We start from the raw sequence: 23,815 nt of genomic DNA, 5'->3' as shown, positions 1-23,815 counted from the left end.
CGTTTGGTCTGTTTGTTTTGGTTTTGGGTTTTTGGGGGGTGGGCAACACAGTGGGATTAATACAGAGCCCAGGTGGAGAGAAAATCTCCATTGAGTTAGGGTTTTCTCATGTTGGACTTCTGTATAAAACTCGTTAATGAAAAATGTTCAGCAGATGAAAATTTTAGAAATCCAGGGCTCTACAATATATCTATGTCATTTTCATGTCAGTTGAAACCAGCAGAAAATTACATATCTAGGCCATATTCTATAGGAGAATTATTTTTACTGATTTGCTTTCTCATGTTATACATGAGCATAACGGAACTCACAATTCTATTCATTATACGGATATTATTGATTTTATTGCCCACCATGTCAGACAGAGTTTATGAGACCTATTGCAAGAATGCTTCCCAGATCTCAGAATTGGTAAGAACTAGGTTTCTCCACAGAAACTGTTACAGTTTTAACAGAAATAATTTTGGAAAAAAATAGGATAGAAAATGGAAGATGGGACATTACCAAAGGGGTTCTTTGTTGGCAAAACATAAATAAAAAATAAAAAGAATATACGTAAATAAGGTTCTTCAGGTTTCACATAAAATTACACAAGTTTATACTAGCAAACGTATTGCTCATAAATTGATAAGAAAAAAATTGGGAGTCAGGGTTTAGACTTATTTAGGTCATTGGACTGGCAAACATATTTCACTATGGACTCTATTAGTCAACATTTGGATCATTCTTTTCAATAAAGAATGTCAAACTGTAAGAGGAAAATTAATAAAGTTAGTTATTAGAGTCACTCAGCCAACATGTTGAAGAATCTGGAAAATTTCTCATATGAATAATGGCGAAGACTCAAATAATAATTAGTTTGGGTAAGAAAAGATTGATTGCGGTCTTTGGAGGAGTACATGAATGTGTTTCATAAGGGGGAGTGGGGTCTGCATAGTTCCTGACTTCACATATTTAATGAGCTGCTACGTCTTAGGTGGAAACACATAAAACTGCCCTCTTTGTAAATCAAAGAGGGCTGGATATTGATAATTTCATATGGCTCCATCTAACAGACTAGGAAATACAGTCATCTCTGAATTATTTATTAGGGCAGAACTTGGGACAGCAGTTAGAATTGATAAAAGTTAGAATTTTAGGCAAAAATAAGATAGAAATTCTATCTAGATTTGTTCAAAAGTAGAAATATAGGTGAAATATTAGGTTCTAAAGGTGAGTTCTATCAGAGAATTCATGTAAGAGTTCCATGCTTTGATTCTGAGATTGGCTATGTCATCTTTCATTACAGCTTTTATTTCTACTAATCTAATATTCTACATGTTTTAAAACATTCAGGGCTTCCCTGGTGGCGCAGTGGTTGAGAACCTGCCTGCCGATGCAGGGGATGCGGGTTCGAGCCCTGGTCTGGGAGGATCCCACATGCCACGGAGCAACTAGGCCCGTGAGCCACAGCCACTGAGCCTGCGCGTCTGGAGCCTGTGCTCCGCAACGAGAGGCCACGACAGTGAGAGGCCCGCGCACCGCGATGAAGAGTGGCCCCGCTTGCCACAACTGGAGAAAGCCCTCGCACAGAAACGAAGACCCAACACAGCCAAGAATGAATAAATAAATAAATAATAATTTTTAAAAAAAAACAAAAAACATTCAAATAAAGATGTTGGTTTTCTCAAATTACACACAGGGCCGTCTTCGTGGGCATACAACCTGCTTACTAAGGCCCCATCCATGTGCTACTGTGATCATTCTGAAATTCTTAGTAAATTTTGAACAGAGGAATCTACATTTTCATTTGGCACTGGACCTTGAAAATTGTGTAACCAATCTTGAATACACAGTCTTCTTCAATTTGCATGAAGATTAACAAGATAAATGTACATTAATTCTAGGCCATCAAAAGCTAGTGTATCACTTTTAAATTACAATTGGGAATTGTCCTTGTATAACAAAATGTATTGCTCCAAAGATCATTTTGTAGTAACTGTTAAATAGTGTATGTCTATGTGCATTTGGGAAACTGAAAAATCTCTAAAGGAGCTTTGGTGTTCTATGCATCAATTAACCATAGGATGTTTCCAAAGGTATAAATAGAAATAATAATGGAAGAACATTTTGAAGAGGCAAAACACAAATCTATGACAATTCTATTTCTTGAAAATCGGTATTCTTGAAACAAAGAATAAACGAACAGCAGGAAAATGCACCACTATTATGGTCACAGCTTCTAGGCAACCCATTAAAATGAAAACCAGGCATAGATAGCAACAGATGCATCTACCACCAAAAAAAAGTTAAATTAAATCAGTGAAAAATTTCAAATGAGGTAACTGTTCAATGAAAAGGAAAAAGAAAAAAAATCACATCTGCTTGTTTCTGTATTCTGGGGTTTGTAATTTGGTTCTCGAAACTGGTCCATATGCAAATGTTCTGACTGTCATCAATGAAAAGTTAACTTTTGTAACTAATGTTAAATACACAAAAGAAATGTTGATTTGGTTAATTTTTAGGAAAACATATCCTTCTAGTTATTAGTTATGATTTTACTATTATGACTTAGAGATTAGTAAATACTGGCTTCTTTATTCAGTTAAGATTGTAGCCAAAGAGTCGTGTGATCTTTGTTTTTAAAAATTTGAAAGGAACTTTTCCTCACTGTATCTCAAAGATTTTATTACTCAAGAATGTTCTGTTTCTTAAGTACTGATAGAATTTTTTAATGTATTGATTTATGTACTATATCTTTCGTGCAAGATTTTTCTTTAATTTATCTTCCATATACAAATAATTCATTCTGTTAAACTTATTTTCAGTTCAACATTCTAGAAATGAAACCGTATTTTTTACTTAAACTTATTCTACAGAGGAAATACAGCAGTTATCCTAATTTTAATAAATGCTGAAAGCTTTGTAAAATTTTTCTTTGTGTACTAAATGATTTTTGGCCCATACCCAGCAACTGTGATGAATGTAGTAATGAAATAACATTTTGAAAGCAGACCTGATACATTAAGTATTTGTTGAGCTTCTATCATAGGCTCAGTATTGTGCTTTCTCTATACTGTTTTTCTGTGACAGTCATGCTGTTATCTTTATATAATTAAAAGCAGAGATGTGGAGTTTAAAAAAAAAAATCACATCTTTTTACATGGTGATGAAACACGAAAGATTCTGCTAAAAGTTTATGTTGAAAATTAAGATATAAGTAAAGCAATCTATGTGCACTCATCCAATAAGGAGAAAAGAATGAATTGGTGGATCAATGCCAATCTTAATTTTGAAATTCTCAAAAAGAAGAAAATTAAGATTGTGCTTGATAAGATTCTCTGTAATACAGCAAACAATCCAGCCAAAACTCTAGAAAAAAAGAACAAAGTATATTCATTTTAAAAGTAAGTGGTACGTTTCTGTTTTTTGAAATGCATAACATGGGTTTTTTCCCTACTTTAGTGACCACTTGACTTGGAATACTTAAATTCTGGTGAATGTTTTAGAAATGTTAATGAGTAAAATTCATAGACATTTAAGAACAAACTGTCAAATTATCCGTTACATCGCTAATATTAAAATAATAGCACAAGCAGTCCACTAATAACCAAAAAGCTCAAGTGATTACAGAGTATTAAGACTAGATGGAGCCAGATCTAAATAGAAATTGCCAGAACCATCAGAAAGAAATCTGAAGCCTCCTCAACTCAAGAAAGATTTCTGAACCCTTCAGAATAGGATTGGGAGGGTGGCTGTGATGGAACTTGAATCCAAGTATCCTCCTCTGGGCTTCACTGTCAAGGAAAGGGATTAAGGAGGGCACTTTTCAAAAAATTTACATTTGTGAAATTGGTGTTTAGAAGAGAGTCTGTGAAATACTGTTATTTCTTTGGAGTCAGAATTTAAGAAATTAGTTAGTATTATGCCCCTTTCCTTTCCTGCTAGCTTTCACTATTTTCTCTCTCTTCGTGTTTTGCTCCTCAGACCTCAGACGTGTTGTGGCTATAAAGTCCCTTGATCTATCTTTTACTAACTTTTTCATTTTTTTCTCCAGTAAGGCTGCACTTTTGGTTCTCTAACGACCTGTAGCTTCTGATCTGATCAAAAATAAAGGTGATGGTGGAGCATGTGACTAGGATGGCTCCCAATGGATTTAGATAAAGTGATGGCCACTGAACTGTGGACATTTGACCCTGAGAACATCAGAGATTTCTAAGGGGGCTTTTTATGGGCTAGTATTGGAGGGTCACTTGTAGCAAACTGGTTTTTCTTAAGTTGTATTGAATCTTTCTGCACATCTATTCTTCCATTCTAACTTCCTTCCAAACTTAAACTTACCAAAATAATAAATATGAAACCATTTATATTATTCAAAATAATCTATCTTTACTAATGTGCATATCAGAATTCATTATGGTTATAGTCAATCTATTACTTTCTATTAAAACTACTATTTTATATTCCATTTTTCTTTTTAATGTTATTTCATATAAACAATATTTTATATCCATCAAGATGAGCCACAGAGCTGTGAATTCAAATAGGCTTTCAGTATTGAAATTCTTTCTTTGTAAAATTGTTTTACTTTTTGACCCCTTTCACCCACTTCTCCCACCCCACAACCTCTGACCACCAATCTGTTCTCTGTATCTATGAACTTGGTGTTTTTTGTTTTTATTTTTTAATTGATTTTTTATGTTGTTGTGACCATGAATTACATTTTAGTAAAGGAGAACAGGGTGATGATTTCTGAAAGTCCAGGGGAGTAGGGTCTGAAAAGAGCTTTCTGGAGTCCCCTGGCTGTCTGCTTCCAGAGGTTGCTTTCCTGATATTGCCAACTTCTGGAACTCTTGCTCTGGCTTCATTTTAAAGCCTTGAGCACAATTAAGTGTCTTCTCCTGACCTGCATTTGTACCACCACGAGGTTCCTTTGTAACCTTGAAACGTGCAGTGTGACCAATCGTTGGCTGCCAAAACAAATAAACTTTGAGAATTCTTCTCTCTGACCTCCCATACTAAAACATAATGCATGGCCACTTGTTTAATAGAGAGAAAGTTTATCAACCTGATCACTTTCCAAACACAACTTTTCTTTCTTTACTTAATGGAGTCACGTAGAGGTACTCCATACAAGCCCTTCTGCTTGCTCCCATGGGGACTGTCATATAAAATTACATTACGATAAAAGCAGGTAGAGTAAATGCTTGTTAAAGTAATTTACAACAACTACTGTCCTTGAGTGAAACAGGGTGTTTGGAGTGTACTTGATTTACAACGTTGTGTTAGTTTCAGGTGTACAGCAAAGTGAATCAGTTATACATATACATATATCCACTCTTTTTTAAGATTCTTTCCCATATAGGCCATTACAGAGTACTGAGTAGAGTTCCCTGTGCTATACAGTAGGTCCTTATTAGTTATCTATTTTATACATAGTAGTGTGTATATGTCAATCCCAATCTCCCAATTAATCTCAAACAAGCTATAAATCTAATAGTATAGAGAAACCAGTATAGATATCTCAGACTGTTCCTCCCAGCCCATAAAATTTATCACTGCGATACAGAGATGGAAATGAAGTCATTGGGAAGGTAGATCCTTTGCTAATAATTATTTTTTTTCCTTTAAGAAAATACAAGAAACAGTCTGAGATGTCTATACTAGTTTCTCTGTACTATTAGATTTAATAGCTTGTTTGGTTGAACAAATTTTCAGTGTGGAATAGAAGAAACAGAAAATAACACATTATGTTTGAAAACACTGGTATTCTGTAAACACAACCTCAGTATATAAGTAGTTCTTTCTAGATAGAAAATGGAAATAGTCCATTTCTAAAATCATCTATATTTTTCTAAAGATAAAAAATTCTACTACTGTTGATAATTGCCAAAGGCAAACAGGTTGCAATCATTCTAATTACCTATATTTCTGCCTTGTAGCATGTTTTGTAGATAACTGTAATGCACCACTATCAGAATAGCATATTGTTATTAAATGTTAATGCAGAATTCTAAATTTTCTCTCATTTCTAGAAAAGCAAACTTACTGATAATAAATTGCACGTACAGAGAACTTTTATCTGCTTTAATGAATTGAGAAATCTAGCCTATTAAGACATCAAGACGTGATTATTTAAATGATTTAATTATAGCTCATGTTTTTCTACCGATAATGTTACTAATTATGTTTTCATAAACAAATCCTAACAAAATAATTAAAATCCAAATGTTTAACATGAAAATCCAATCTCATTTGCAGCTCAAATAAATAATTCAAGTGTAATTTATTCATTTGTAATTGATTCTGATTTGTGTAGTTTGTTAAAATAAATCAATATCTGACTTAGACCTATTGATAAATTCTATCATTCCAAGTATTTTGCTGTGAAAATACTAATTGCATGAAACATTAAAAATATTGAGAAATATTTCTTATGTGATGATTTATGTTGTTGTGCCTTTCCTGATCTAATAAATTTAAGTATACAGTTTTCAGATTTGTACACAAAGAAAAAAATAATCAGAGTGGAAAATATGTAGCAATCTCATGAATATGAAGGAAGAGTTCAGATAGGACCTTTCTGTTGTACGTGTCTAGGCAAAGCTTTATTCTAAAAAAGAAAAACAATGCCGATGACTTTATGACTTGAAAATCTTCAAGATTTTGGTAGATTAGATCATTTGGGGCAGTTGTTCACTCTCTCCCCCATCTCCATCCCTGGGCGGGGGATTGAGGGTGGGAAGGGATGTACTTCTCACTATTTGCCTTTGGTCTTTGCTGTATGACTTTGCTTTGGCCAAAGGCTTATCTTAGAGGCTCTACTGCAGCAGCAGCTTGGTATGTTTTTGCACAGGTGGGTTTGAACTCCTGACTTCTGTCATAACAATAACATGCTTCTGGTTCTGTGATCTGAGAAAGATGACCAACATGTGCAACTGATCTGGACTTTGAGCAAAACCCAGCCCAGCCCAGCAGAGACCAGCTGAGTCACAGCTGACCACAGATGCATGAACAAGTAAAAAAAGATACTTATTGATGTATTTCACTAAGTTTTACTTGGTTTTTAAACACAAAATTATCATGGCAATAGCTTGACTGCTTCCAAGGTGTCACTGTCCAACATTTCTGTTATTCAGTCATCACATCTATTATGGACACATCATAATTTAAAAAAAATAAGTTATAACTATATTCTAATTGAAGTAAATGGTACCACAGTATTTTATCAAATATCCTCTCCTTCATTTCATATTCAATCTCAGTTGAATAGCTTCTAGGTTCCTGGAACTGGGACAAATTCTCTGAAGCTAGATCAGAAATCTTACTATAAAGCTTATAAAATGAATTCCTTTACCTTTTTATTATGACAATGTTTTACTACAAGTAGGTACGGTCTTATTCAGTTTTGTATGCCCACTACTTAGGAAATCTCCTGATCCATAATGCAGCCTCAATAATATTTGTTGAATAAAGTAAAGAGACATGGTCAGACTCCCTTCCCTTATTTGATGAGAAGCAGACTAGTTCATAAATGCAATACACGTTGTTTCTCATCAACATCCTCGTTTAAATCATTTTGTGTGCTCCCTGTATCTATTATTATGCCTGACACCTAGTGGATACTAAACCGCTTTATTCAGTGAATAAATGAGTGGACAAATGAGCAAAATAGTACAGGAATTTTAAAATTATAATCCAAGACTGAAAGCATATTATTTGTAAGTAGAATGATATTAAATAGTTACTGTTAGTATTTGATCATTAGGAAGATTCACTTTTCTGTTTCATTTAAATTTTACATATAGTGATCAATTTAACTATAAATTTCATTCATTTGTTCAATAGATATATATTGAACATTGTTTATGTTCCCATGCTCTCTGCTAGACACAATGAGGAAATACAAGTATGGCCCATAACATAATGGAGATGGTAGTCAAAAGGCATCACAAGCGGCATTAAGCATAAAGGTTTATTTTAAATGGATAACTCCTTGGATATTTTCCCTTGTTACAAATCCAAGAAGTGCATTTGTATGTTGAGATGCAATACATTCTTAAAATACCAGAAAAAGAGGTATTTTTAAGGTTGGGTAAAAGGTGACACTATAATGAATTAGCACAGAAACAGGAAAAAGCCACTAGTCATGAGAGTATTTGTGAAACAGACATAGAAAGTTAGTCTTCTAATAAAGTTATGGTGTCCTTGGATGACATATAATAATTTTGCTATTCAACTTTTGTCAATGAAAAAACACAATACAGTCAAAACTATATACTTCATAATTGAAGTATATAAATAACTCACTTTGAAATGTCTGAGGCATGCTTCACATTTTTTTAAATGGGAAATTATGAAATTTAAACTCTGTACCTATTTTAATGGGCGCAAATCAAATATTTTGAAAACCCTTAAGAATTAGGTCTCATTTCAACATCTATTAAGTGCCTTAAGAACATTTATTGTCTAGAAATTTTAACTGCTCTTCTGATAATGTGATTCTTCTACAAAAATCTTGAGAAGATTTTCTTATCATTAAATTAAAAATGAATGTGCACAATAGGAAGTCACTAGGATATAGTAAATATCTTGGTTTGTTATATATACCTAATAAATTCAAGTTACTCTTTTATAGTTAAAAGCTGACAAGCTCATTTGCTTTTATAAGATAAAAAGAAAAGGAGCATTAAAGGAAGTTAAATTAGATTTTACCATCTGTTTAATGAGTTTCAGGCCTGGTTTGATAATATATTTCCAGATATAAAATTTCAAAATGATCATTTTCAGAAATAGTAACTGACCTGCCTTGTATAAAGGTATATAAATGCCTATTCAAACTCATTACTATAAAACTCGTGATTTGTTTTATTTCTAATGAAACCAATTAAGTTTCCACCACATCAATGTGAAACACATAATAGATGCAGAACTTATATTCATAGGACTTATCACGTTTCTTACAGTTATTACAATTCATATTTTCATTTTATCGTAGGACTTTTACTTGGTTTAGTTTTTAATAAATCTTTATACAGTATTTATTTCACTTCTTCAATATTCTGTGCCTAAGAAACTTTCCCAATGGTCCTCAGTGACCATATTCCTCTCATAAGTCAGCCTACTTTCAAGGTGCACTCAACTGCTTCAAAACCATAGGGGGCCATCTGGTTAAGTGCTGCTGAATTGCAAGAAATATATCCAGAAACTGTTCTGCTCTGACGAATTACGTCTTCAAGGCACATTCATAAAATGACATTCAAGTGATTATGGAGTACATTTATTGAGTCTGCAAAGCATTATGGACCCATAATAACGCCTGCAGAAAGCTGAGAATATGCATGAGCCACTCATATGGCAAAAGAGTGCTACAGAAGATCATTAGATGGATCCTTTTTTGCATGCCAAACTTTGGGGTATTTGGAATCAAGTTGTGACAGTTGCCAGGAGAGGACGGCACATGGCCCAGAAAATCGTGAATAACAAGGGGAAAAGCTGGGTTGTTTGATTGGGAAGTGTTATGAACTACTATAACCCTAGGTTCCCAGAATTCAATGAGGGTGGTAGAACTATGAACCTGAATCAATATCCAGAAAAAGCTAGAGGAGGAGCTTCTCTGCAACATTTAATCAGAGCAAAAAGATCGGCCAAGTCCAAACAGAAAAATCAGCCAAGTTTGCGAGATATGGTTCAAAACACTAAAATCAGACTAACCAAGATATTTGGGTACAGAAAAATTTGATTTTTTTTTTTCTTCTCTAAAGAAGCGCTCTCGTAAGTCAGTTGCAGAGTGCGAGGAAGAACACAGGAATACACGCGCCCTTCTTTGGGGGAAACTGAGACATGGTGGATGACTTATGAGATACAGAAAAAAAGAGAATTTTTTTCCAAGTAAAAGTTAACAATAATGTGTTTTTCTTAAAAAAAATAGAATGGAAGAACTAGAAGTAAGAAAGAACCTGAGCTACTGAAGAACTGAAACAACGAGTGTGTATGTAGGGAGGGTAGATGTAACATTAGTGTAAGAAGGGGAGGAATTAGCTAATAAGGTTTGAGACATGGAAGACCAGATGATACAGCTCCACATAAAACATGATGCAGAGTTTGTCTTTAGTTTTTAAAATTACATTTATGTTTATCAGAGTAATAAATATATTTAGTAAAACACAAGTAGTGCCAAAATGTCTATTTAAAAGAAAAAAAAAAAAGCACTTCTACTCCCAAAGGCACTTTATAGACCATGTTTCCTGCTCCTGGGGAAAGTAATAATCAACCTGACTGATTGTTCTAGCATTAACCTTACATGTCTAAACCTGTATTAAATTGGCCTTTATTTTCTGTTTCTTACTATCAATTCTTGGCAATATTTATTGATTTTCTGTTATACCACCACATCCCACTTTCCTTTTTCCCATACAACTAATTTAAGTTTAGCAAAGTTGTCACAACAGTAATAGTTTTATCTACAAATATTTTATTCAGTTCAGGGAAATAGTGCACTATGATTGTATATCTTTTCATATAAAGGTTTTTGCTTTCCTATAATCTACAATTGCCATGGTCTCTATCAATTTGCATAATCTGCCTTGTATCTATCCAATTTTTTCCTTAAACGCTCTAGCAAATCTGTCAAATGTTTTTTTTTCATACATTCCAACACCTTAAAAAATTAGCAATTTTTGTTTTCTTTTTGGCTTGCAAAATTCCTTCCCACAGTCTTCCTTTTCCCTAATCTGATGTACTCAACAGCATGTTGCCTGGACCCCATATCTTCTCATTTCTTTTTTTTTTTTTTTTAATTATTGAATCCATTTTTTTTTTTTTTTTTTTAATCTACTTTATTTATTTATTTATTTATTTTTTTGGCTGTGTTGGGTCTTCGGTTCGTGCGAGGGCTTTCTCTAGTTGCGGCAAGCGGGGGCCACTCTTCATGGCGGCGCGGGGGCCGCTCTTCACCGCGGTGGGCGGGCCTTTCACTATCGCGGCCCCTCCCGTTGCGGGGCACAGGCTCCAGACGCGCAGGCTCAGTAGTTGTGGCTCACGGGCCCAGCTGCTCCGTGGCATGTGGGATCTTCCCAGACCAGGGCTCGAACCCGTGTCCCCTGCATTAGCAGGCAGATTCTCGACCACTGCGCCACCAGGGAAGCCCCTCTTCTCATTTCTTGATCACTCTTTGCCAACAGCTTTACACAGAAGGTTTATAAAATATAAATTTGTGTATTCTTATCTGAAAAGCTTTTTAATCTATCCTCATACTTGATTTCCATTTTAGCTATGTATAGAATTTCAGGTCAGAAATCAGTTGCCTCATGATTTGAAGGTACTGCTTTTCCATTTTCTTCTAGTACTCCTGTCAGTAAGAAACTACAAATCTGATCCCCATTCTTTGTATGCATCTGTATGTATTTTGTTTGGTTTGTTTCTTTCACTGGAAGGTTTTAATATCTTCTCTTCAATATTCATAAATTTCATCATTATTGTTGTGTGTGGTGTGTGTGTGTGTGTTCATTCATTGTAATGGTCATTTGGTGGGCTCAATCTGGAGTCAAGACTCTTCATTTCTGAAAAAAGTGATTTATTATTTATATGATAAACTCCTTCTCTCTATTAGTTTGGTTCTTTTCCCTGAAATTCTTATTACAAGGATCTCCTAGAGGAAAATTCTAACATCTCATCATTTTACTATTTCCTTCTCTCTTTTTTGTGTTATTATTTTATAGAATATTTTTTGACTATATCTTGAAAACCCTTCTATTGAATTTTAAATTTTTATATATTTTCAATTTTTGAAGTTCCTTCTTATTCTTTCATTAATTTTTTAGAAGCAATATGTTAGTATTTTTTTAAGATACAATCTATTCTCTCATTGTTTGGAGGATATTCATATAGCTTTGTGTATTTTCTTCTTCATACTCATCTATATTTTCCCATTTCTTTTTTTCTGTTATATTTATTTTTTTCCCATTTTACTTCAATGCACAGTGATCTTTGATTGTCCGTTGATATTGGGCATCAGAAGCCACCTGGAAATTACTGTATATATATATATATATATATATAGGGTATAATAGAGGATTTCACCACCATTCAATTAGATGATAAATTGACTTCTCAATGGGTATAAGCCCAATCAGTATGTGGAATGACTTGTTCTAGAATTGATCAGTTTCTTCAAAGAAGAGTCATCTAATATTCTACATGAGTAGCTGGTACCTGAGTGCTAGCATTCTGAAAACAAGCAGGTCAGTATGTGACTTTTCACTTAGTTCCCCTATTTCCTGTCTTGTGGTTCATTCTGTTCTATATTCCAGCGAAAAAAGTTATAAGCCAGGAATCTTCCTATTACAGTCCCCCCCCCCCAGAAAACACCTTTAGACAGCAAGGGAGAAAAAGGAGTTATTTCCACTTTTTGAATATTACAAATAATGCTGCTGTCAACATTCATGCACAAAGTTGTACAAAGGTACAATTTTTCTTGTACAAATGTACAAAATTAAGAACAGATTTTTTGTACAAATGTACAAAAAAATCACCTAAATAAAAACTATAAAAGTTTTAGTGTCCAACATCCTTTCAATATGTTTGACAAACAGAAAACCTGCTGGATAAATGGCTCAAATCTTAATAAGTAATAATGATGTGGCAGCATCAGAGTAAATATCAAGTCAAATATTTACCCAACATCAAACAGCTACATACTCTTTAAATAATAGAAAATAAGTGACCAGTGGCCAACCCAAACCCCATTACTTTCAAAAAGAGTTTTGAAACTTGCATTGCCAGTTGATTGTCCACTAATTTAAAAGGTTGGTTTTATGCTGACCACTGATTGCTTTAATGAAATGGCCAAGAGTGAAGTCAATGCCTTATACCACATATTCCAGAAAGCAACCTTCCCTTGACTTTACTCAGACCAAACTAACTGCTAAATTAGATGACCATTCAATGTTATTGAGTGCATTTCAAATACCTTCTTCTGAACCAAAAACTAAACAGGCTTTGGTCACTACTGCATTGCTAATACAAAATCAAGAAGTGACTGTCTTTCTGGAATATTAATAAAGTAGGCTTGGGGGCGTGATATTAGTGTGTAGTGGAGATCAGGAGGAAGGAGTCAGGGTGCCGTAGTGATTCCCTAAGCAAGGAAATGAGTTGGTAGAAGTGGAAGAAGCTCATAGTCAGCTGACACCCCATGGTCAAATAGTTTGCAATCAGGAATTGACCAACTGGCTCTTTGTCAGAGTTATAAGCTATTAACAACAGGAAACGTCTTCCTAAATGCATTTCGTAGTAGGTGATTTAATGAGAAAAGCTTGGACGGTTTTCATAATTCAGAAATTTTGAGATACTAATATCTTTTTTAAATTCTGTGTCATTTTTTTTTGTATTTATAAACACTAACCATCCATTGAGATTTCAATTAGAATCTCTTCTTAACCCACCATAGCTATTAAGTCACTGTTTATCATATTGGTATCCTAGGAACAGAATGAGATAAAAGAAAAGAGGCAATTTCACATAGTTTTCCCTACATAAAATAAGAAAGTCTCTCATCTCTTCTTGAACCCATAGGTTGCGATTCCTGAAATACACATTATAAAATATCTATGTATTTTGTGGTTTTAAGCAAATGGTTATGATGATTGCTCTTTCTCACATTTAAAAATCAAATTTATTTTCTACATGAAGACATTTTTCTAAAGAAGTTTAGTCTCTCTATAAAAATGAATACTTGATAGAAACCGGTAATATCTTATATGTATTGGAATTGTTTGAAGAAATAAAACGTTATTTAAATCTACTACTTTTAACAACACTGTAACATTTATTGGTCTTGCAATAAAAGAATTATAGAAAATTGCTGTGATATTACTTTTTATGTTTCATACTGAAAGTAGGTAAAGTAATTTCTAAGCAGTGGGTCATTACCGTCCACAAATAACAGTGCTCAGCAGTTAGGATTTTAACCGCTGACATCATTTTCTTTGAAAAATGATAGATGTTATTTAATGCTTAAAGATAAATTGCTGCATAACTGTGACTTTTTTGTTGACAGCTTTGCCCTAAACAAACTTAGTCAATATGAACGAGAAGTTTCAAAATAAGTTTGTTAGGAGAGACAATCTGAATTAAAATGCTCATACATTTCCTCTGTCAGATGTACTAAGCGGAATCAAGTGCTGTTTCCTATCTATTATCGAAGGGCAATTCAGGCTGATGCAAACATCTAAGAAAGTTCATGTTAACCTTTTAAAATTCCGTCCTTTACACAGTTCCTCACTGGAGGGCTAATAGCTACCCTGTATTTATCACAGGTCGTTTTCAAAGGTACAAGCAATGTCCACCTTAAGCACAGGTTTTGGAATGTAGGAAACTGCAGGAATGTATCTCTGAGGGTTTGCACGGTGGCTTATCTAGAGAAAGATGCCAAAATCACAGATGGAGGGGAGCCGGGAATGACTTCCCTCTTTTTTCCAAGGTCCCTGTTCCCAGTTCAGAAGGACTTGCAGAGACAGTGAGGGGACTTCGAAGTACCTGAAATATTCCCTGAGGCCAAACTATAATCCATAGTTATCCATTTATATTGAATTTTCTTGGCATTTTTGTTCCTGGCAGGACTTAAAGATAGGGCTCGTCCTAAACAATTAAGTAAAATTAAAGCTGTTTTCGCTTTCTCTAGGAAGACTTGAAAAATCTTTTTTTTTAAATAAATTTATTTATCTTTATTTATTTTTGGCTGCGTTGGGTCTTCATTGCTGCACGCAGGGTTTCTCTAGTTGCGGCGAGCAGGGGTTACTCTTTGTTGCCGTGCACGGGCTTCTCACTGCAGTGGCTTCTCTTGTTGCAGAGCATGGGCTCTAGGTGCGCGGGCTTCATCAGTTGTGGCTCGTGGGCTCTAGAGCGCAGGCTCAGTAGTTGTGGCGCATGGGCTTAGTTGCTCCGTGGCATGTGGGATCTTCCTGGACCAGGGCTTGAACCCATGTCCCCTGCATTGGCAGGCAGATTCTTAACTACTGCACCACCAGGGAAGTCCCAAAAAATCTTATAAACTATTTTCTAATTAAAAATATTTATTTTGTCTAGTAGGTCTGCGTCTTTATTCCCGTCTTGCCCCCTAGGTTCTTCATGACCATTTTTTTTTTTTTTTTTTTTTTTTTTTTTTTTGGCCATCCTTGGTGTACTCTCAGGTGACAGGAGCTCAGGCTAACATTTCTACTTTGGTTTGACTACTTTGGTTCCTAGAGCTCCATAATATTCCCTAACACTGATGTGTGGCCACTGCCATCTCTCACCTACACCCTCAATATGCAGGGAAAATTGAAATATATAATTTACTTCACATATAAATTCCTATAATTTTCCTAGAGAAAAATTTAGCAATATTTATCAAAATACATAAAATTATTAATGAACAGATTCTTGGTTACAACATTTAGAAATTTATCACAAGAGAAAAAAGTTGCAAAAAGATTTATGTCTAGGGGATATACCTATTAATAGTCTTTATTATCGTGAAAATTGGAAATAACCTAAATATCTAACTCAAGGTGCTTGGATTAAATAAAATTATAGTCCTACCATATGATAGAATAATATTCAGGCACTAGCAACCATATTGCAGAATATTTAATTCTGTGAAAACAAATTTATGTGTTGTTAGGTGAGTAGTTTGGGACACAAAACCAAATGTACTCTTTGTTTTATTTTAAAAAGTCAAATGTATACATAAGTACAAAAAAGTCTAGAAGGCTTATTTCCTGAGGCTTGTTTGTTGTCTCAGAAGTGGTATAACATTTATTTTCTACTCTTTCTACTGGTAAAATTTTCTAAAATAATAAAATTTGGTTTATTATAATAGACACATAATTCTTCAGTAAGAAAAAGTTAATGTTACTAAATATCTTGTCTGTCCAAGATCAACTCTCTAAGTATCTGCAAGGTACCACATACATTAAATAAATGATTTCTCCATTCGTAGATTTGTACAGTACACATTTTTCATAAAATTCTGCTGTTTTATATTCTCTTCTAATTGTTTTAGTACAAATTCTAACAAGAAAGTAGCAATCTCATACAGTCTCAGAACTTGAATAGTATCTGTATACTGATGTTCCCAAATGTGCATTTCTAGTTCTAGGGTCGCCAGTGAACTCTGGGCATGCCTCTGGGATGTCTAACAGGCATCTCAAATTTAAGAGAACCATTCATTTATTAATTTCTGGTCAACTCCAACAACCAAACCCCAGATGCACTCCACTTCCAGAATTCCTTTTTTCACTTCATGACATTATCATTCCACCTGGTTATCTTCCTTATACTCTTTCTCTTGTCCCAATTTCCAATCCATCAACAATTCCTGATAACTCCTCTTGCCATATCGATCCAAATCCATCTGTTTCTCATATTATCCACTCTTCTTATTCTAGTCCAAATCAATTTCTACCCTTGCTCTTCAAGTCCATTTTCCATAGTAAAGCCAAAATTATCTTTATAAAACATAAATTAAATTGCATCATACTCTGCCTAAAGCCTTTAAGTGGCTTCCTTTCCCACTTAGGAGAAGACTGAAATGCCCTACCAGAGCCTACCAGTTTCCCCTTAATTCATCTTATGTTTTCTTCTCTTCTGTATTCATTCTGTTCCAGACACATGGCTTTCTCTTTGTTCTCTGAATACAATTAACCTACTCCTGCCACAAGTCCTTGACTGTATTATTTCCTCTGCTTCAAACACAGTTCTCCCAGATTTTCCTATGATTCCTTCTCCCTTTCCTATGATTCCTTGTCAATCAGTATCAACCCAGCAGCTCCCCAACTTGGAATGGCCTCCACTAGCTCTCTCTTCTTGAGTGCCTTTCCCTACCTCATCTGTTCTGTGTTCTTGATTTGTTCACATTTGTCAGCTACAGGCATTGTATTTTCCTTTTCCTTAGAATATAAATCCCATGAGAGCAGGGTTGTGTCTGCTTTGTTCACCCATGTAACCTCAGTGCCTTGTGCAGAACCAGGCCCATAGTGGGAATTCAATAAGTATTAGTGGAATATTTTGAATAAATTAATGATTAAGACATTTACAAAGTGGCATTTTCAAAGTAAAATCCCTACCCACTTGTTTAATGACTCTAACTGCAGAGGTTACAGGGTAGAAAATGAGGTGTGCTCAATGGCAGGCCTAGAAGGAAGATGTTTGGGGGCTAACATATGGAGACAGTTTTTGCAAATAAATGTGGCTGGCTTATTTCCATATACTTAGATACGGAAAAAAAGGACAAGAGGAACTTTTGCTTACCCCTATGATGAGAGATGGCATTTTTATAGTATACTGTATTGTCGACAAATGCATTTAATATCCATTACAATAAAAAACAAACTCCAAACACAAATAAGTGATCACTTAAATCTACAGATTAGATTCTGAAATATGTTCCTTCTTCTACTTCCTCCCTTGCTCCATACTTATTCCCAAATTAATAAATTCTCACTTATAGAAGACGATTTTCTGAAACTTTTCAGACCTGACCCTGTGGTGGGTCTTTTTAACTGCCCCTGGATATTACAGCACAGCAGCTGTTCCTGCTAGGACACACACATATGACCAGCAGTCAGAAGTCTGGCAAAGTCAAAAATTTCTCTTCATCTCCACGACAGCTGTCTTAGGAAAGAACATGTTCTAAGACACTAAAGTTGAATATTGTACAAAATATGACTTTCTGCTATCTTCTGTAAAAATCTAAATTTCAATCATATCATCCTAGTAGACTTTAAAAAGATAGACCTCAAAGGTAGCATTTTATTTCATATTCTCTTGTAACTCTGGAAGGAAACTTAAGCATGAATAATTGGAGATCTGCACACTAATATAAAGATGAAAGAATGGGACTCAATTTAACATGGGTGCTAAAAAAAAAAGTGGAATTATTTCCCTCTGCCACCTTGAAAAGGGTATGGCTTTGAAATCTATGAAGCAAGAAGGGGCAAATGGTATGCCAAATGGGCAACATATCAGTGAACCCTCCTGTGAAGAATTTTTAATAAACCCTACATTTTCAGTATCTACTTATTTCTTTGTGAATATGGTTTTTTTACATGTACTCTTTTGTATATAGCCACTCCATCCTTATTGCCTACAACAGGGTTTTCCATCTGTTTTTATAATATATATATGTGTGTGTGTGTATGTGTGTGTATACATACACCATTAAAACAGTTTGAACACACACCCACTCGACACATATTTATGTATTTCTAAACTATATGCATGTGCTATTGCACTGTTACATATTTTATATACCTTCCTACAACCAAAAAAAAAAAAAATTAAAAGAATGTGACAGAATAAATATACATTGAAGTTTTATATTTCCTTTCTGCCCTCCAGTGGCTCAGCTTGTGAACTCCCTGGGGAATGCTTACCCCACGTTGGAGACCACTAAGCTTTGCTGTCTCTCAGTGAGAGGAACCACTTCTTATTAAAGCTCTTTTGATGTGGTGATCCATTGTGCACTGGAGTTTTTGAATAATACGGATCTACATACCACATTATAGCCCATGATGCTGTGAGGTGCCACCTAGATGAAGGCATTTGTTCCTCCAGCTGCAGATGATATTGTTGGCTGCTGATGACTCAGAGCTGTGCTGACTCAGAGCTGAGTTAACACACCTACCTCCACCCCAGTAGCCCTCCTCCAATCACTGGTCAATGTGGGACAATGAAGACCCACCTCCTTGTTTCAACTCAGGACAACCTGAAAGAGGCCTCCCAGCTCCTGAGGTCCTACTGGGTTCAGGCGAGGCTTCTGTTAAAGCTACAACACAGTTCAGTTGCTCCCTCTGTGCTGTGCTCCTCCCTCCAGCCCCTTACTGACTGCAGGGCACCCTGCCGTGAACCTCCTGCACGCACATCTCTGTTTCAGAGTCTCTTTCCCGGGGAACTCCAACAAAAACATATATACATCGGCATATGCTTAGGAATCTAGTTTGTTTATGTGTCAAGTTCCTAACAGATTGCTTATTGGCCCACTGGAAATTTAAGACTTAAAAAATATCCTAAATTTTCCTGAATTCTCATTAGGGTCTCACTGAGTCCAGATTAATTTCACCTGGAGGTCTTCCTTGTTTTTTCTCATCATGGGGAAGCAAGGTTCCAAAAATTTGTCAGGAAGAGCGACTTCCGTCCTTCTGAGTGCCTGAGTGACAGTCACTGATGAGCTTATCATCCTGGCTTCTGAGGACAACAGGCTTTCTCCTTGATGACCTCAGCCATTCTGACCCGGGCTCTGGCCCAGCTTCTGCAGCTCACTGCTCCCTCCTACACTGTCACTTTAGCTCCTGCCCTCTTCCCAAGCAACTCAGTTCCAAGAAATGTCTCAGCACTTGCCCCGCTAGCAGCATAAGGCACCTATTTACACTACCTTGGAGGTGCCTCTTTGAGGGAACTGGTTTAACTCACTAGTAATTATGGCACCACTTTTCTCTTACACTTTTCCTAATGGAACTTATTTTTGATTCTGCTCTCCAGGGTGAAAGCTCTGTTTTCGCAATGTACTAGCTGTAGAAAGAGCAAAGTAGTCATTACTGCCTCCTGGAAAGGAGAAATCTATGGTGTTGGACACAAGCCCCCCTATCTTGCTTTGTTCAATATGTAGAGACTCCCATAAAAATGGAATCCTAAGAACTGGCCCCATATAAACTTAAGTTTTGCAGAACAATTATGAGAAGCATACCAACCACTCTGGAATAATATCAATAAAAACTCAGTACTATGTTTAGGTATAGATTCTGACATAGAATACTAGAAGTCAGTGTCAACTATCCATACAAAGTTTTGCTTAGAAAAAATTAAAATATATGCACATATAAATTGTTATAAAAAGACTAATAACTTAAAAAATAGCGCTTCTTACCCCAAACCCCAACAGATGCAGAATGGAAGGTGGTTTTTACAACATGTCATATAATATTTGGCTTTCATTAATCAAATAGTTTGATGAAATATTCCTTTGACAGATACCTTCATGCTTTACTTGCCATGTATTAAAAACAGCAGTATATACTCACTTAATTAAATCATATTACTAAAGATAAAACAAGTATTTCATAAACAACCATTAGGTAACATGTAAAAGGTGATACAGGAAATAAATACAAGAAATGCATGTGATTCATTTATGGCTTAACTTTTGTTGAAAACGCAGCAAAAACCTTCACAGCAAGGCTCAGAAAGTTGCCTGGAAGGTGACTTTGGCACCTTCCATGCTCTTCTATGTGTTTTCTTTGATGGTGACAGTAGTTCCCATGTCTAAAGCTTATTCATTAGGGATGAAGCTCATCCTGAGATTCTCATTATTCATTGAAACCCTGAAGCCATGGTTCCTTTTACAGATAGATATTGTCTATCCATTAAAATACTGCTGCACATTGACTGCATATGAAAATCACTCAACCAAATATTTCCAAAACTCTAGATACAAATAATTTATTCCAGTACTCAGTTTCAGGTAGGATTATCAGATAGGGTTAACAGGTTGAACACATATCATAGAAAGTCATCACTAACTAGTTATTACTGAGTATACCAATAAACAGAGCATTGGCACTTACCTGAATAACATGCTTCAGTTTATCGATAATCTGATTTATCACAGGATCGGTTCCTTTGACTTTGACTTCGGGATTTCCATATTGGGCTTTGATTCCATTTCCAACCACACGCTGAGTATAGCTAACAAAGTGAAAAGTGAAAGATACACGACTTAATAACCTGGTCACAGTATTATCTGCCACAACTTTTTGAACAGATTCGAGTTCAGAATCTTACTCCTTCAAGAGTATAAAATAATGTATTTTTTCTTGGACCAGAACCTGGCACAGCTGCAATGTTTTTTCCTGGTAAAACACTTAGCATGCAAATACAAACTATTCTATTGTTATCCTCTCAAAAGACCCAACCAAATATTGTGTTTTTAATACTACTTACCAATATTCCAAAAAAAGTTAATATACATCTCACTTTGTTACCAATTTTTGCTGAATGACATACATGTCTGAATCCATATCATCTGGGTCAATTCACTTCATTTTATACAGTATTTAGATGAATCACAGTCATATTTTTTTACATATTGGACTACAAAAGAAATATATATATACATATACACACATATATATGTCATATGTCAGCTTAGTATTCAAACAAATATTTAGATTCATCAGTCACAAAGATGTATTAAGTGCCCCCTCCTATATTCTAGTCCTATACTACACGACTGGGGTTATAAGGAGGTATACGACTCAATTCTTTTCCTCACAGTACTCATTATATACCTGGGAATATAATGTATCAATTAACTTGTTCATTCATGCATTCATTCATTAGATTTTATTATATTTAAAAGTTCTTACTAGATTCCAGCAATATAACTATCTTTGTTTTCCTGACAGTGTGGTGTAGCGTAATGACAAGTGAACAGTTAAAGCACACCACTAGGAATGAAGGAGACGTTCAGTATGTGGTAGGGGTAGCAAGAAGGAAGAGTATATGCCAAGTGAGAGGTAGGGATGACACAAGTAGTAAACAATGAACATATGGAGAAGTTTATTTGGACCAAGACACTTGGGGAAAAACTAAAGGAGGAGTTATAGCTTGAGGCAGCCCTTGAAATATTAAGGTAAGGATAGGTCTTGGATGATGTAGTTAATGTGAACTCCAGGGCAAAAGATGACATCCCAGCAGGGGAAATCACAAAGGCACGTGAGTAACACACACAGGGAACCATAACTAGGCTTTTATTTACAAAGGGAGAGAACAAATGGGGGAAAGTAAGAGATGGGGGACATGCCCTGGAGGTTCCATCCCCTCTATGTTTAAGACTCTCCTCTGAGTAAAATGTTGCTTACATTAAAGTATCATGATAAAGTGGCCTCACAGACTTTTCAGGAAGCATTTTCACATAATTTGTAATGTAATATCCCTTCTCTGTATTTGAGCAGAGTATCACAATTATGTACGTGAACCTTCTGAATTTTCTACGGCAGTGGAAACTCTTTGAAAAGATAAAAAGAGGTTCCACTGTTCAGAATATGGCCAAACAAAAGGAGTTTCAAGGAATATCCAGTTATTCCCAATATTATGCATACCCAATGATCAATTTTCAAAAGTAGATCAAACAATTACTAATTATGTCCTTCCAATGACAGTAAATGACGGAACTCTTTGATATGGATAATACCAATTGGATGTGATAAGAATAATGATATTAATAAATCTTTTTATTTTTAAAACAACCTTGAACTCATTTCTTTATGCGGAAATAGAGGGTTTTAAAGTTAGGTATTCCAGTGTAAGTTAGTAACTTAGCAATATATACCAATAACAAATAGTAGAAGGAAAACAATTATGCATATACTATTAACGTGTACTAATATTCTTTAGTTAGGAAGAATCAAGTAAATTGTAAATATTAGGCTTCTCTTAACTTCTCTGTAGCACTGTTATATTTTTCTTCCAAATATTTCAAGTAGATTACACATGTGGCTCCTTTATTAGTGTGATCATTATTAATAATAATGATGAATAATGTGAATAAATAAATGGATAAATGATGACTATGATTCAGGCATTGTTTTAATTACTTTCTTTGGAGTTTGTCAGTTCATCTCAGTGACAATCATTTGTTGTAGCCATGAGAACATGCCTCATAGACTTCAAAATAATGGAAGTGTCATTGACCAGGGCACCTGCTGCTTTGCTCTGAAATCTATTTCTATGTCTCCTCCAACCAATGACTGAGTGCAGCAGAGATACTAAAGCAGACCCATCACTGGAAGACATAGCATTCCCCTAATGGCTCAGGATTCCCTGCAGCCCCTGCTAAACCTGCCTTAGACTGCATCTCATGCCAGATTGCTTCCACTCTACCTTGTTTCCCTCTCTCCTTCACTCCAGGTCACGTTTGCTTCATGGCCCGCAGCTCTTCCAGCCTTACCCAGATTCCTCCCTGTTTTCACTCATAGGCATTTCACTTAATAAAACTCCTCTTGTGCTTAGTCCTTCTTTGGCATTTGCTTCTTGGAGGACCCAGAACAGTACACCATATAATATTTATACGATAATTATTCCCAATCTGTAGATTGGGGATCTAAGATTTGAATAGGTTAAGTAACTTTCCCAAGGCAACACTGTTGGTTAAATATAGAGCAAGGATATGAACACAGGGAATGTGAGCTCTAGATACAATCATTCAATAATTGTGAATGAAAACTCCTGAAACCAACTAACATAAAGATCCAATTAGCTTGGTGCAAAGTGTTTGTTTTTTTAATTGTTTTGTTTTGACTTGATTTTTTACTGTAACTACAGCATTTCAAAGTCTTCACTGCTTCTAATTAAAAGGGATACACTATTTTCTTCAAAAAACCTCTTCAACGAACAGTTGTATATTACTAGATAAAGAGTGAAATAACAGCTGCTGGCAGGGTGAGACTAAACTAATAGACTGCAAGTTTACCTTAAGATTTTCCTTTGTTTCACCTGAAATACAGACATAATGCCAACAATGGAAACTGAGACTCCTCTCTTAACTTTAAATAAACACTTACTTGGTTCACGTCTTGATTTATTTATAGACCATGAAACTTTCTTTTAACATTCAAGAATATTGTTCCACATTAATCCAAAGAATTTCTTATATTTGTTCTTAATTTTTACAGTTAATAACTAGTTAAATTTATCAGAATTACAATTGATCAATAATCTCCTTCCCAGCTAGTATATTATCGAATAGTTCAGGATCACTATTCTTAGGTATCATTTAAGTAACAAAAATATATTGCAAAGC

At 35.2% G+C, this 23,815-nt stretch overlaps 1 protein-coding gene across 1 annotated transcript in view; it reads right to left on the bottom strand.

Moving 5' to 3' along the window:
• GPC5 (glypican 5) overlaps positions 1-23,815 on the bottom strand; it is a 1,364,332-nt gene that overhangs the window by 896,181 nt on the left and 444,336 nt on the right. Inside the window, exon 6 of the mRNA XM_068526854.1 lies at positions 20,580-20,700. Coding sequence (XP_068382955.1) covers positions 20,580-20,700 — 121 coding nt within the window. The remainder of the gene's footprint in view (positions 1-20,579; positions 20,701-23,815) is intronic.

Source organism: Eschrichtius robustus, chromosome 18 (genome assembly GCF_028021215.1).
Source record: "Eschrichtius robustus isolate mEscRob2 chromosome 18, mEscRob2.pri, whole genome shotgun sequence".
In the NCBI taxonomy this organism is placed as follows: Eukaryota; Metazoa; Chordata; class Mammalia; order Artiodactyla; family Eschrichtiidae; genus Eschrichtius; species Eschrichtius robustus.
The sequence above is the reverse complement of the archived record's forward strand: the minus strand, read 5'-3'. Positions and strand labels throughout refer to the sequence as shown.